Source organism: Myotis daubentonii, chromosome 3 (genome assembly GCF_963259705.1).
Source record: "Myotis daubentonii chromosome 3, mMyoDau2.1, whole genome shotgun sequence".
NCBI classification, from domain to species: Eukaryota; Metazoa; Chordata; class Mammalia; order Chiroptera; family Vespertilionidae; genus Myotis; species Myotis daubentonii.
In genome coordinates this window covers 169179719-169192934 of record NC_081842.1, presented here as the reverse complement: position 1 = coordinate 169192934, position 13216 = coordinate 169179719, and the positions used below count along the sequence as shown (strand labels likewise).

At 41.5% G+C, this 13216-nt stretch overlaps 2 protein-coding genes across 18 annotated transcripts in view; one reads left to right on the top strand and one right to left on the bottom strand.

The window, feature by feature from the left end:
• LRRC40 (leucine rich repeat containing 40) overlaps window positions 1-6930 on the bottom strand; it is a 54597-nt gene extending 47667 nt beyond the window's left edge. The window contains exons 1-2 of one of the 4 annotated variants that reach the window (XM_059689197.1): window positions 6705-6930; window positions 2738-2919 (exon numbers count right to left, since the gene is read on the bottom strand). In XM_059689197.1, the coding sequence (XP_059545180.1) occupies window positions 2738-2919; window positions 6705-6855 (333 nt within the window). In that variant the 5' untranslated portion in view covers window positions 6856-6930. The remainder of the gene's footprint in view (window positions 1-2737; window positions 2920-6704) is intronic. The other 3 variants (XM_059689198.1, XM_059689196.1, XM_059689195.1) reach the window with 3 other exon arrangements.
• Window positions 6926-13216, top strand: part of SRSF11 (serine and arginine rich splicing factor 11) — a 50544-nt gene continuing 44253 nt past the window's right edge. For 7 of the 14 annotated variants that reach the window (XM_059689207.1, XM_059689204.1, XM_059689202.1 and 4 more), the window contains exon 1: window positions 6960-7078. In XM_059689207.1, coding sequence (XP_059545190.1) covers window positions 6988-7078 — 91 coding nt within the window. In that variant the 5' untranslated portion in view covers window positions 6960-6987. Of the gene's footprint in view, window positions 7079-13216 lie in introns of all 14 variants that reach the window. The other 7 variants (XM_059689209.1, XM_059689208.1, XM_059689206.1 and 4 more) reach the window with 3 other exon arrangements.

Sequence of the window (13216 nt, the reverse complement as noted above, 5' to 3'; positions counted from 1 at the left end):
GGAGGTGCATGTGGAGCGGGCTGGCGGCTGAGGACACGACTGTCTTTTTCAATCGGGAGGGAGTCTCAAGCTCTGAGCTCCAGTTCCAGGCGAGTCTCTGGGGACCCAGACTCATACGGGAGAAACGGGACTGTCTGGCATCGGTCGGAACTCGAGGGCAGCTTCCTCTCGGAGGCACACGCAGCAATTGCCAGGACCTCCGAAGGCAGGACTGAGAGCAGCCATACTGCTCGCTCCGCCCTCCCTGTTGATCCCCTGGGACCCCGCCCCACCCAAGCCATGCACGGATTCTTTTGCGTATGAAAGGCCCGGCCCTTTGTAATTTGAAAATAACTTAAAAAACTGCAGCTGCCCCAAGGCCCCAGGGCAACTTGCATTGCTTTACAGCTGGCTTCTGCTGGGTAGCCTCAGGCAGAGGCTAGATTAGCACCTCCTTAGATCCAAGAGCCAGTGTACCCAGTGGTCAGAGTGGGACCATCCAATTACAACTCCTCAGATCCATAAGGGAGACACTCAGGGGGCAGACTCAGTGAGCACCAAAGCCCCACTGAAGCAAGTCTTGCCCCAGAAGGGTGTCTTCAGCACAGAAGTTCTCCCACCATAGACACAGCTGATTCTCACAGCCAATTGGCCTGGAGGTCAAATCCTCCCAGTGTTACCTACAAAAATCAAGGCTTAACTACAACAAGACTGTGCACAAAGCCCACAAGGGGGTGCACCAAGAGTGTCCACCTCAGGTAATTGGGGAGGCTGAGCCACTGGGCCCTATAGGACACCTAGCACACAAAGCCACTCTACCAACACAGGGAAGCATAAAAAATGTGAAGACAAAGAAACAGGTCACAAATGACAGAAATGGAGGAAAGCAAACGACTGGATATAGAGTTCAAAACCACACTTTTAAGGTTTTTCAAAAATTTTCTAGAAACCACCGATAAACTTAATAAGACCCTCAAGAAATCTAGTGAGACCCTCGATGTTGTGATAAAGGACCAACTAGAAATTAAGCATACACTGACTGAAATAAAGAATATTATACAGACACCCAACAGCAGACCAGAGGATCGCAAGAATCAAGTCAAAGATTTGAAATACAAAGAAGCAAAAAACACCCAACCAGAAAAGCAAAATGAAAAAAGAATCCGAAAATACGAAGATAGTGTAAGGAGCCTCTGGGACACCTTCAAGCGTACCAACATCCGAATTACAGGGGTGCCAGAAGATGAGAGAGAGCAAGATATTGAAAACCTATTTAAAGAAATAATGACAGAAAACTTCCCCTACCTGGTGAAAGAAATAGACTTACAAGTCCAGGAAGCGCAGAGAACCCCAAACAAAAGGAATCCAAAGAGGTCCACACCAAGACACATCATAATTAAAATGCCAAGAGCAAAAGACAAAGAGAGAATCCTAAAAGCAGCAAGAGAAAGAAAGTCAGTTACCTACAAGGGAGTACCCACACGACTGTCAGCTGATTTCTCAACAGAAACTTTGCAGGCCAGAAGGGAATGGCAAGAAATATTCAAAGTGATGAATGCCAAGAACCTACAACCAAGATTACTTTATCCAGCAAAGCTATCATTCAGAATTGAAGGTCAGATAAAGAGCTCCACAGATAAGAAAAAGCTAAAGGAGTTCATCACCACCAAACCAGTATTATATGAAATGGTGAAGGTATCCTTTAAGAAGAGGAAGAAGAAGAAAAAGGTAAAGATACAAATTATGAACAAATATTCATCTATCAACAAGTGAATCTAAAAATCAAGTGAATAATCTGATGAACGGAAAAAAAAAAAAAAAAACTTCTCTAGAAATCTGACTAGATCCAACTTTTCATATATGAATTGGAAGATAGTTGATGTTCCTAAGTTAAGGACATTAAAAGTGTGTAGATTGTGAAATAAACTATTCACACTTTATCACATGACATGGCAACTAGAGACTAAAACATAGTCCCTAAATAAACACACAAAAATATAAGTTCAATAACTGAAGTCAATGTTGAAAGTTATATAAAAAATTTAATCTTAAGTGCAGTTGATCCTTAAACAACATGGGTTTGAACTGTACGGTTTCACTTATACACAGATTTTTTTTCCAGTAAACACTGTAAATGTATTTTCTCTTCCTTATGATTTTAACATTTTCTTTTCTCTAGCTTAATTTATATGGTATGTAATACATATAACGTGATCAATATATGTTAATCTACTGTTTACGTTATCGGTAAGGCTTCTGGTCAACAGTAGGCTATTAGCAATTAAGGTTCTGGGGAGTCAAAAGTCATACATGGATTTTCAACTGTGCAGAGACTGGAGTCCCTAATCCCTGCATTTTTCATAGTCAACTGTATTTGCTTTAATGTCCAGAATAATAATGATATTAAAAATTATAGCAACAGAAAAATATGAGTAGCAGCAACCACTTGTTAAATACCGATTCTGTTTATAAAACAATGTTTACAATTAGGTAGTAGTATCAGTCCTAGTTTACAGATGTGGGAAATGAGACACCAACAGGTAACTTTCCCAAGTTTACACAGCTATCAAGTGGCAGTGCCAAAATCTGCAGCGTGATGTTCTGACTCTACACTCCTAACCATTATGTTATGTCTAATGATAATTTGTTATTCTTCCTTGTGTTTTACCAAGTGAAATGGGTTTTCTGCTCATCAAAGCCTAAATTTAGATTAGAGTCTCTTCACCTAAGGACCGAAATTTATAATCAGTCAACTTACATCAAGAACAGTGAGTGCAGGTAGGAGTCGGAGGTCATCTGTAAGTGACTGAAGTTTATTGTTGGATATTATTAATTTGGTCAAATCCGTCTGTTCCCACCATCGCTCGGTAGCACTGAATGAAAGATTCTGATTAGCTTCCTCAGGGATATCCACATTTATTCTCCAGACACACTGAGGCACTATTTCCAACACAACCAGACCCAAAAAGAAGGACATAAAACAAGCAGTTAGATACTAAGTGACATACTTTTATAACAGCTATTCAGTTTACCTACTGAAAAGCAACTGCTGAAACAATTAAATAAAAGAAAAAAATACTTCAAATAAGTCAAGTAACAATGAATTGTAACTAGATTAGAGTAAAAGTTGATTTTATTAAAAAACAATATGTATTTTACCTATTATACCTCACTTTTATCTTTATTTAACTATATTTACTATCCATGCAATCTGCATAGCACCTAATAGAGAGAAAGGAGGGACTCTACCATTAAGCTAACAGAGTAACAGAGGGCATGAAAATTAACATTTATAAGGTAATGTTATAAATTTCATACCACAAGTGTGTATTAAGTCTGAGAAAGCACTGGTATTAACAATAATAGCTAATAATAATAATAATAATAATAAATAAGATGTACAAATAACAGGCAATTTTCTAACATACTAACTCATTTAAATCTCATAACAACTCTGTGAGGTAGGTGCTAATACTATTCTAGTTCATAGATGAGAAAAATGGGACACAAAGATAATTAGAATTTACCCAGCATTATACAGCTAGTAAACACCAGACATGGGCTTTAAACCTTGGCAAAACTATATAGTCTTGCCTCTCAGTGAATTGGAAGGCATACCTGTTTCTGGTAGCTGGTAATTTACCTGACATATTCAACAGAAATGATAACATATGTCCATACAAAGACTGTATTTGAAAGTTCATGGCAATTTTATTAATAGCCCAAAACTAGAAAAAACTCAAATGTCTTTCAATAAGTGAATGGATGATTATCTATCTATATATATAAAATCTATATATATAAAAGCCAAAGTGGCTGGTTAACCATTCGACCGGTAACTATGACGGGCAGTGACAACCAAGGGGCAGACACTCAACGCAGGAGCTGCCCCCTGGTGGTCAGTGTTCTCCCACAGCAAGAGTGCTGCTCAGCTGACCAATGGGCGCCAGACACTGGGCTCATGGCTGGCGAACACAGCTGCGGCAGTACTATCCTCTCCCACAGACACTCCTCCTACACGCCCCTTCCCCATCCGGACCGGGACTGGGATCGGGAACCGCAATGGGACTGACTGGGCGCAAGCGTGCGGCCACTTCTTGCTCATGGGCACACCGGTATCACCCTAGGAGAGGTGCACGGAGACCACAGTAGAGCAGCAGTGAGCCTACTGAGCAGTGGTGGCAGCACAGCAGGGCCGGGATGAGCAAGAGTGGTGCCCCGGTCCCAGCTCGGGCTCCTCCCCGGCTCAGGCTCTTCTCCAGCCACCTGCTTTGCACACTACTACATCCCTCAGGGGATGTAGGACTGCCGGTTTCGGCCGATCCCCGAAGGCCGAGGGACCCCACCAGTGCACGAATTCATGCACCAGGTCTCTATTTTAAAAATAAAAAGAATGAGTCTCAAAAAGCAAAATAAACAAAACAAAAAAAAACAGTATACTAAGCAAAAGAAGCCTAAAACAAAAAAAGCAGAAATGTATAATTCCATTTAAATGAAATTCTGGAAGAAGCTAATATATATTTGTGTGGAGCACTGGGTTAGATTGACAGCAAAGGGGCATAAGAGAACTTTCAAGTGTTGGAAATGTTCTATAACTTGATTGTGGTAGTGGTTAAACAATTATACATCTGCCAAAACTCATCGAACTATATACTTAAAATGGGTGCACACACTGTTTGTAAATTACACCCCAATAACATTAACTTGAAATAAAAAAGATGCCAATTTTTAAAATCCAGATAATGTAATATATGAAAGTAACCGTGTGTGTGTGTGTGTGTGTGTGTGTGTGTCTCTAATAAACAAATATCCACATATATGCGTGTGTATATATGAAGGAGAAAAGAAAAGACTTGGAGTATAACAAAAATTTATTATTTAACAAATGCAATCCTATATAATAAAAGCCTAATATGCAAATTGTCCCCTTGGGTGGTCATTCGACCGGGAGACCGGGAGTTCAACCGCTCGCTATGATGTGTGCTAACCACCAGAGGGCAGTATAGAACATGGGGGGGCATCGGTGATGCGCTGCGACCTCTCATTGACTACCTGGGGGTGGGGGTGATGGGGACAGAGGTGCGGTGAAAATGCGGGGTGTCCACCGAGCTCACTCCCACTCCCCCTGCTACCCTACCATGGACGCCAGCGCTCGCGTGCTGGGGAAGCTCAGGCGCTCAGGTACTGGGCGCCCGCGAGGAGCCCACCACACCCACGCGGCCTCTTCTGGGTGAGCCGGGCCACAGTCCCATGGGTTCTCGCAGGAGCCAGTCTGAGAGGCTGGCTGGGAGAGAGCGCGCTGCCCTCCTGGCTTCCGTGCAGTGCTGCCAGGCCCAGAGGCCCACGCTGTACCCCAGCCCATGGCATCTGGCCATGCTCACCGCATCTGTGTGGGGACTCAGGCGCTGTGACACAGAAGGAGGGGGGTGCATGGGGGGTCCGGGAGCCGAGGTGCTGCCAGAGCCCAGAGGTCAGATGGTACCTGCCCTTCCACGCCAGACGCTTGTGCTTCAATCACCGCCCAGGCCTAGGGATCACACCAGTGCATGAATTTCGTGCACCAGGCCTCTAGTTCTTAATAAATAAATCTGAATAAAGCTCATGTTAAAGTGCTTATGTGACTGAATTGTTCTAGGTGTCACTTTGCTTCCTTGGTACCTACCTAGTACCATATCTGGAAGAAACAGATAGTATACAACAAATGCTGTTTAAATAAGTATGTGGCACTTCCCACTGCCTCTCTGACCTGGGACCCTGAACAGAGTCTTACAGGAAGCAGAGGAGTGAGAGCCTGTCAGGTATAAAGGAAATTTTTCCAAGCTTTGGGAAAACCAAGTGTATATGCATGTCGTTTTAAAATACTTACATTCCCATAGACTAAAAGCTTTACCAGGTAGAGCAGATATTTTAGGTCATATACCCTTTCATTCATTCAGCAGGATTTCTTGGTCTACTCTACACATGCATGGCACACACAAAAAAGCAATCATTAGAAGGAAAGTGGAAAGTTTTAATACCAGATAGCCTAAAGCCTGACTATAAATAGGGGAAATCATTACTGGAAGAATGATCCACTGTCTCCTTCCCCCACCTCCCACTACCTTCCAGATAGTCGGAAGAGCATCTGGCTATTTAGTCTTCACTCATGGTATCCAAATTGGTGCTCGTTGAGCTTTTATTCGGTTTATCAGGATGGCCCCACATTCACTCTGTAGGGCATCTATCCTGATCCGCAATTTGGGAAATATGCTCATGATTCCTTGTATTTTAGGACAGCTCAGGTGCACAAAGGAAAGTGTCTTGTCAGGGAACAGCGGCATGCAGAAAGTTCACAAAGGAGCTGATAAAGTGCAGAATTTTAGGTCAAATTAAAAAGGAGGGAAATGAGGGCCAAAGCAACAAAGCATTTGCCCATCATGTGATAGCCAATTTAGTCACACATTAGGTCGTTTATCTCATAGATTGTGGGAATCCCAGAAGGCGGCCCGTTTAAATGTTGGCCCATTCCCATCAGGGTCCCTTCACCACACATTCTGAAGAGAGCGTCGGAACCGAACCGGGCTGACCGAGTCAATGGGAGTGCGATGAGTACCTCGATGAAAGCCACTGGGTCCTGGCCAGAAGCGTGAGGCAAAGGTGGCCAAAGCCAAGCCAGAGGAAAGGGAGGTGGCCCGGAACGAGGGCTTTCTGACAGGACGCAAATCGGGTCGCACCCTGGACCTTACCTTCGCTGAGGTTCCGCCCCGACAGGTTTAACTGGCCGCTCTTCCTCGCCGCCTTTAGCAGCCCCTGGGGCACGGAGGCACCGCAGTCTCCCCTTTCAGCTCTGAAACCCGCTCGGGGATCCCGCTCCGCGACCCCTCTCAGACGCGACATGTTCCCACCCCGAGTCCCGAAGCAGAGAGCCCTGCGCGTGACGCTCAAAGGCGCCGCCGCCTTCGGCCCCGCCCTCCCGGGGGCGCGCGCGCTCGGGGCACGGGGCCTTCCGCTCTTGGCGGCGCGGCCTCGATGACGTCACTGTCCGTGACTGGAGCTGGAGGACAGAGGAGCCCTTCCCGTTGCCGGCGCCAGCCTGGTCTCTTGGAATTACTTCGCTCAAGTAAGTGTGTGTAAGCGGCCGAGGAAGGACTTGAGGATGTATTGTGTGCAGTGTTCCCGCGATGCCCTCCTTCTTCTCGGTGCCCCCGCCGTGGCCAGGGTGGCGGGAAAGAATAACCTTTTCTGCTTCCTCCTTCTGGCCTGAGCTGAACGTGGGCCTTGAGTAAAACTTGAGACCTGGGCGCGGTCTGCCGCCTAGCTGGACCCTAGCCTGTTTGTCGCTGCTGGTGGTGGCGCCAAATCTCCGCCCGGCGTAGAAAAGAAAGCTGGTTTCTGTTCTTCCGGACTGTATTCTCTGATTCCCAGAGTTGGTGTGCCTGGCCCGCCGTTGTATGGAGTTCATAGGCCAGCATCGGAAGTAGTGTGAGATGGAAGGGTTGGCCACAGGGAGAGGAGGGGGACAGGCTTAGTAACTGTTTTCCCGGGAATCGTGTGGAGGCACAAGCTTTAGCAGAGCGGAAACGGCTGGGAAGCCCGGAGATACGAGTTCGCATCCCAGCTGCTTCTGTATCTTCCCAGCGATGTAGCTGTAGGCAATTTACTTGATCTCTTTTTAAAGCTCACTTTTTAAAACTTAATCTAGAAAGAATAATTTGTATCTCATTTGACTTTTAAAATAATTAAGTGAAGCTAACGTTTTCAATATTGAGTGCTTAGTGAAGAAGGGGACTCCAATCCAGAATAGAAAAGGATTTTTTTAAAAAATATTTTTATTGATTGCAGAGAGGAAGGGAGAGGGAGGGAGAGAGAGAGAAACACCAAAGATGAGAGAGAATCGTTGATCGGCCGCCTCCTGCCCGCCCACACGAGGGATCGCGCCGGCAGCCGGGGCGTGTGTCCTGACCGGGAATCAGACCGTGAGCTCCCGGTTCATAGGTCGTCGCTCAGCCACGCCTGCCGGGCAAAGGACGGTTTTGTTCAGTTAGGTCGGTTTTCCTGGAAAGTTAGTTTCTGTCTGAAATGTACAACTTTATTAATTAAACAAATAAGAACTCATCATCTTTAGACTTTTCTTTTGCCTGAAGTGACTTTGTTTTGAAAAGCATATACCGGGAAATGCCCTCCTGAGCCCCATCAACTCGGCGGGAGATCGGTGGGATGTTTGAAAGGTAGAATGACAAAATCTGCAGCACAGTTTTGCCCGAGTCCTGGTTCTTGCTACCTCTGATAGTCGGTTTTTAACCCCCTCTCGCTTTTTTTCTTTTTAGTTCTGTAGAGCCCTGTACACTAAGAGTGAACAGCAGAAAAGTACCAGTATTTACACTACCAAGCAAGAAAAGAGTGGGTTTTGCCCAGCCGATGTGGCACAGTGGTTGAGTGTGGACCCGTGAACTCAGGAGGTTGTGGGTTCGATTCAGGTCAGAGCACGTGCCCAGGTTGGGGGCTTGACCCCCAGTAGGGAGCCTGCAGGAGTCAGCCTTGATGTCCCTCTCATCATGGATATTTCTCTCTCTCTTATCCCTCTCTTTATAAAATCAATTTTTTTAAATGGGTTTTAAAGCAAGAACGATAGCAGATTATGCAAGGTCACTAATGAGATCTCCCCTCCCTCCAGTTTGTCTTGACGATTTGATTATAGCAACCTTATTAATATTAAGCCTTTACTTAGTGCCAGGCTCAGTGCTAACAATACCTCTCTTTGCTATCTCTTTTTTAGCACAATGACCAATTTGCAGATGAAGAAATTGATGCTAAAAGGGATTAAGAATTTTATATAAGGTCACAAGTTTCTATAAGTTCTATGGCCAGGAATTTGAACCTAGATCTCTTTCCTAAACCTTTCTTGTTAATCATTATTATTTGGTTAGTGGCTTTTATTTCATCATTTTCAACTTGCTTTTTAGTCTGGACCCATTTTAAGGGACCCTTCAAATATGTTTTAGGAGACATTTATTTATTAGAGAAAACCCTTTTTCTCTTCTGTAGGATTTAACCTACCTTTGAAGGATGAATTGTTCAAGTAGCAAATTTTACAATAGCCACCCTTCTCCCTACAATAAGTTCTTCAGCATTGCTTTAAATAACATGCAAGGTATAATTTGTTCATTTATTGTGCTTCTACTTGAAGTTAAGTATTTCATTATTGGTATTTAATTTGCTCTGACCGGGGATTGAACTGCAACCTTGGCTTATCTAGGTGACACTCTAACCAACTGAGCTACCGTCAGAGCACATTGTTGCATTTTGTTTAAGAGAAGCACAGCCTGTTTATTGGAAAAGTACTTGTGAAAAATCCAAGTGACTTACATTTTTAGTAAACAATAGATATAAAGTGACATGTAAAAATTGTACTAGAATGTATTCACAGTACCACTAGTATTGCATCTGAAGCAAGTGCAAATGGATGAAAATTATTTCCTCATGCAATTTGGAAAATTACATGTTCTATCAATTGTATTACTTTAGGAAAAATGCATTACAAATTTTTAAAAACTCAGCCCTTTTTCAACATGAACATATTTGTTGAAAAATATTCATAAGTTAAAGTACTTGGTTTTTTTAAAAAAACAGATTATTAAAACAATATGGATATCTCCTTTATGAGTTTGTTTGCTTTTAAAAAAAACAGATTATTAAAATAATCTGGAGACTCCTGCATAGCTACCTTTTGCAACAAAATTTGTCTAGCTATAACTTACTCATTTTTTTAAAGTAATGGAAGGTTTCACTCTTCTAACTTATTTGCTAAATTAAAAAAAGAAAGTGAAGAAACCAAAAATATATTGAGTCTAAGAATTACATTGACCGAAAAAAATGTTTTGTTTCATAAGGGAAAATAAGACTATTATCAAAGTAAGAGTAGCTTATCTCCACCATTAAAATTTAATGACATTTTCAAACATGGCTGTGTTACTCTTATGAACATTACTACATTTGTTTTCCATTCAGCTCCATAACTGCCAACTTTTAAAAGTAGCAAAAAATGCTGTATTATTTCTTTGAAGACATATATATTTTGCATTTGTAATAATGGTTTCAAATGTGACTTTGATTTGTATTTTGTTGCTATTGGAGTTTTTGTGGCAGTTGTTTTTTTTTCATGGAGACAGTACATTTTATTTAGGTTATTCATTTGTGTATTTTTTGTTTCCAGTGCTTCTCTTTCTTGTTTTTGAGTCATAAAGTAGTGATCTTACTCTAGGAGATTTAATATTTTATTCAAATGTTGAGTGATATAATTCTCTCTACTTTCAATACAAAACAATTTTAGCCCACCAGCTTTAGGAAAATATTTTCCTTTTTTTTTTTTTAAATATATTTTATTGATTTTTTACAGAGAGGAAGGGAAAGAGATAGAGAGTTAGAAACATCGATCAGCTGCCTCCTGCACATCTCCTATTGGGGATGTGCCCGCAACCCAGGTACATGCCCTTGACCGGAATCGAACCTGGGACCTTTCAGTCCTCAGGCCGACGCTCTATCCACTGAGCCAAACCGGTTTCGGCTCATTGGCCTTTTATAAAAAGGTTTTTACATGCTAGTGTTTTTCACATGAAGAAAAGTGGAAGAACTACTTCAAAATAATTTTCTTTTCATCCTAATTTCAGTTTTCTTTTTTTGGTTTGTTTTTTTATTGGAAAAAAAAAAAGCTAAAATCAGTGTGGTTGTAAAGCACTTTTATGTCATTAAATAAAAACATTATGGTATCACTTATAGTTTTTTCTCAAATCAGCTGAAAATGCTTCCCATTATTCCAGTGAGTCTTACTCCTAAACTTAATAGCTGTTTGTTTTCTTGCTCATTTTTCAAGATTAATGTGTTCTGTGACCTAAAGTCTTAATATTAATTGTATAGGATTTATGAGTTTGTTTGCTTTAAAATAGTAAAGTAATACAAAGAGAAAATTAGGGCACCAAACCCTAGAACAGTGGTTCTCAACCTGTGGGTCACGACCCCTTTGGGGGTCGAACGACCCTCTCACAGGGGTCGCCTAAGACCATCAGAAAACACATATATAATTACATATTGTTTACAGTAGCAAAATTAAAGTTATGAAGTAGCAACGAAAATAATTTTATGGTTGGGGGTCACCACAACATGAGGAACTGTATTAAAGGGTCGTGGCATTAGGAAGGTTGAGAACCACTGCCCTAGAAGGTACTTCATAGTACCATTCTATCTCTGTTTTAAACACATACAAAACCACTACCAAATAAATCTGTTTAAAAATTAGTTTAATTAAAATCCACTAAATTAGAATTTGACTTTATATCACCCCCTGCCAATAGCTTTGCCCTATTGGATTCAACTTGCAACCTCATTTGCTCAGTACTTCTGAAAGAGAGTGACATTGCCCCCCTGGAGTGGCTCAGTTGGTTGAGCATTGTCACTGTTGGATTCCTGGTCAGGGCACATGCCTGGATTGTGCAGGAGGCAATGGATCATGTTTCTTTCTCACTTCTCTCCCTCTCCTTCCCCCTCCCCCTCTCCCTGTTCTTCTCCCTCTCCTTCTCCCTCTCCCTCCCTCCTTCCCCCCTCTCTGTTCCTCTCTAAAAAAAATTAAATAAAAACATTTTTTTAAAGTGACATAAATGATTATACATGGCATATATTGTTCTATATGAGGAAAGCTCCTTAACTGTCTTATGAAGACAAGCTATGGTCCCTGAGATTATTTTTAGTGTCAACTTAAGTTGATAAGGAAGGAAAATGTGGATAATTTGACAGCTATTGACAATCACAATCAGATTTTTACTTAAAAAATTGATACTCAAATTTTGAGTTGGAATATTTATACTCACAAATACAACTGATATAAATTCCAGTTTAACTAATTTTTTTATACATCAATTTTTCTTAATCCTTTAAAATATCACAATTAAATTTAGAAGATACCATCTTTGGCGTGTTGAAATACTAGTGAACATTTAAATACTTGGCCTACAATGCAAATCTTCGAACCCAGCTTTACTCTTCTTATTTCTAAAGATATGTGTTTTGCACTCATCACTAAATTTACAGTTAATATAGCTTTGACTTTTTTCATTTTAGAGATGCTAAACTTTTTGTTTTTCTTTTAACTTGTCATTTCCTTAGGAAGTTACCTTTCTACTATCTCTTCCCTCCTTCAAAATAGTTATTTGATCAATGTCTCCACATGCTTTAGACTTCAGTTTGAGCAAATTGTGGCTTGAAACTAACTTCATAGTTTCAAGTGATAGGGTGACAAATAGGGGAAAGAAGTATTATAGCTTTTAGCTTTAGTGCATGTCGGGAATTCAAATTGTTTCATATACTTAGTAATATTTTACTTTTTTTTTTTTAATCTGTGCTTTTCGTTATTTCCTAGTCTGTTGCTCTGACCCATGTCACAGTACTTTTATTTAAGACTAGAGGCTGGTGGACGAAATTCGTGCATGGGGGTGGAGGGAGGTAGGAGGGCTCCCTCAGCCCGGACTGCACCCTCTCACATTCCAGGACCTCTCAGACATCCCTCTTGCAATCTGGGACCGCTGGCTCCTAACCGCTCGCCTGCCTGCCTGCCTGCTTCATCGCCCCTAATCACTCTGCCTGATTGCCCCTAACCACTCTGCCTTCCTTCCTGATCGCCCTTAACTGCTCATCTGCCTGCCTGATTACTCCTAACTGCTTCTGCCTCAACCCCTGCTGCCATGGCTTTGTCTCTAGATCATTCGACTGTCTGGTCTAATTAGCATATTATGCTTTTATTAGTATAGATTAGTGAAACATATCTATAGTTGTGTCTTTTGAAAATAAGAATAATGTTCTTGCTCTGAAAATGTAGAAAAGTAATTGAATCCTTCCTAGAAAGAGTTTTCCATAAAACAATTGTGTTTTGTCATCCGTCTATCTATGCATGCAATTAATTGGTAAAATGCTGCTTTAGGATCAAAATGAATATGAAAACTTGAAATCTGTTGGTGTCATGTTTCTGTTACAACAGTTAAAGGAGAAAGGGCATCTAAGAATAGTATATTTCATGTTCACTACCACTTAACAGTTTACAAAGTATTTTCACAGTTGACAATAATTTACTAAGTAAGACAAAAAGTATTATTGTTATTATTCATCCATTGAAAAGATGAGATAGTTGAACACATTTTCCTGTAATGGTACATACCATTTGTTGAGTGCCTGTGTGCTGAGCACTGTGGTAGGTTCTTCATATCCATAATAT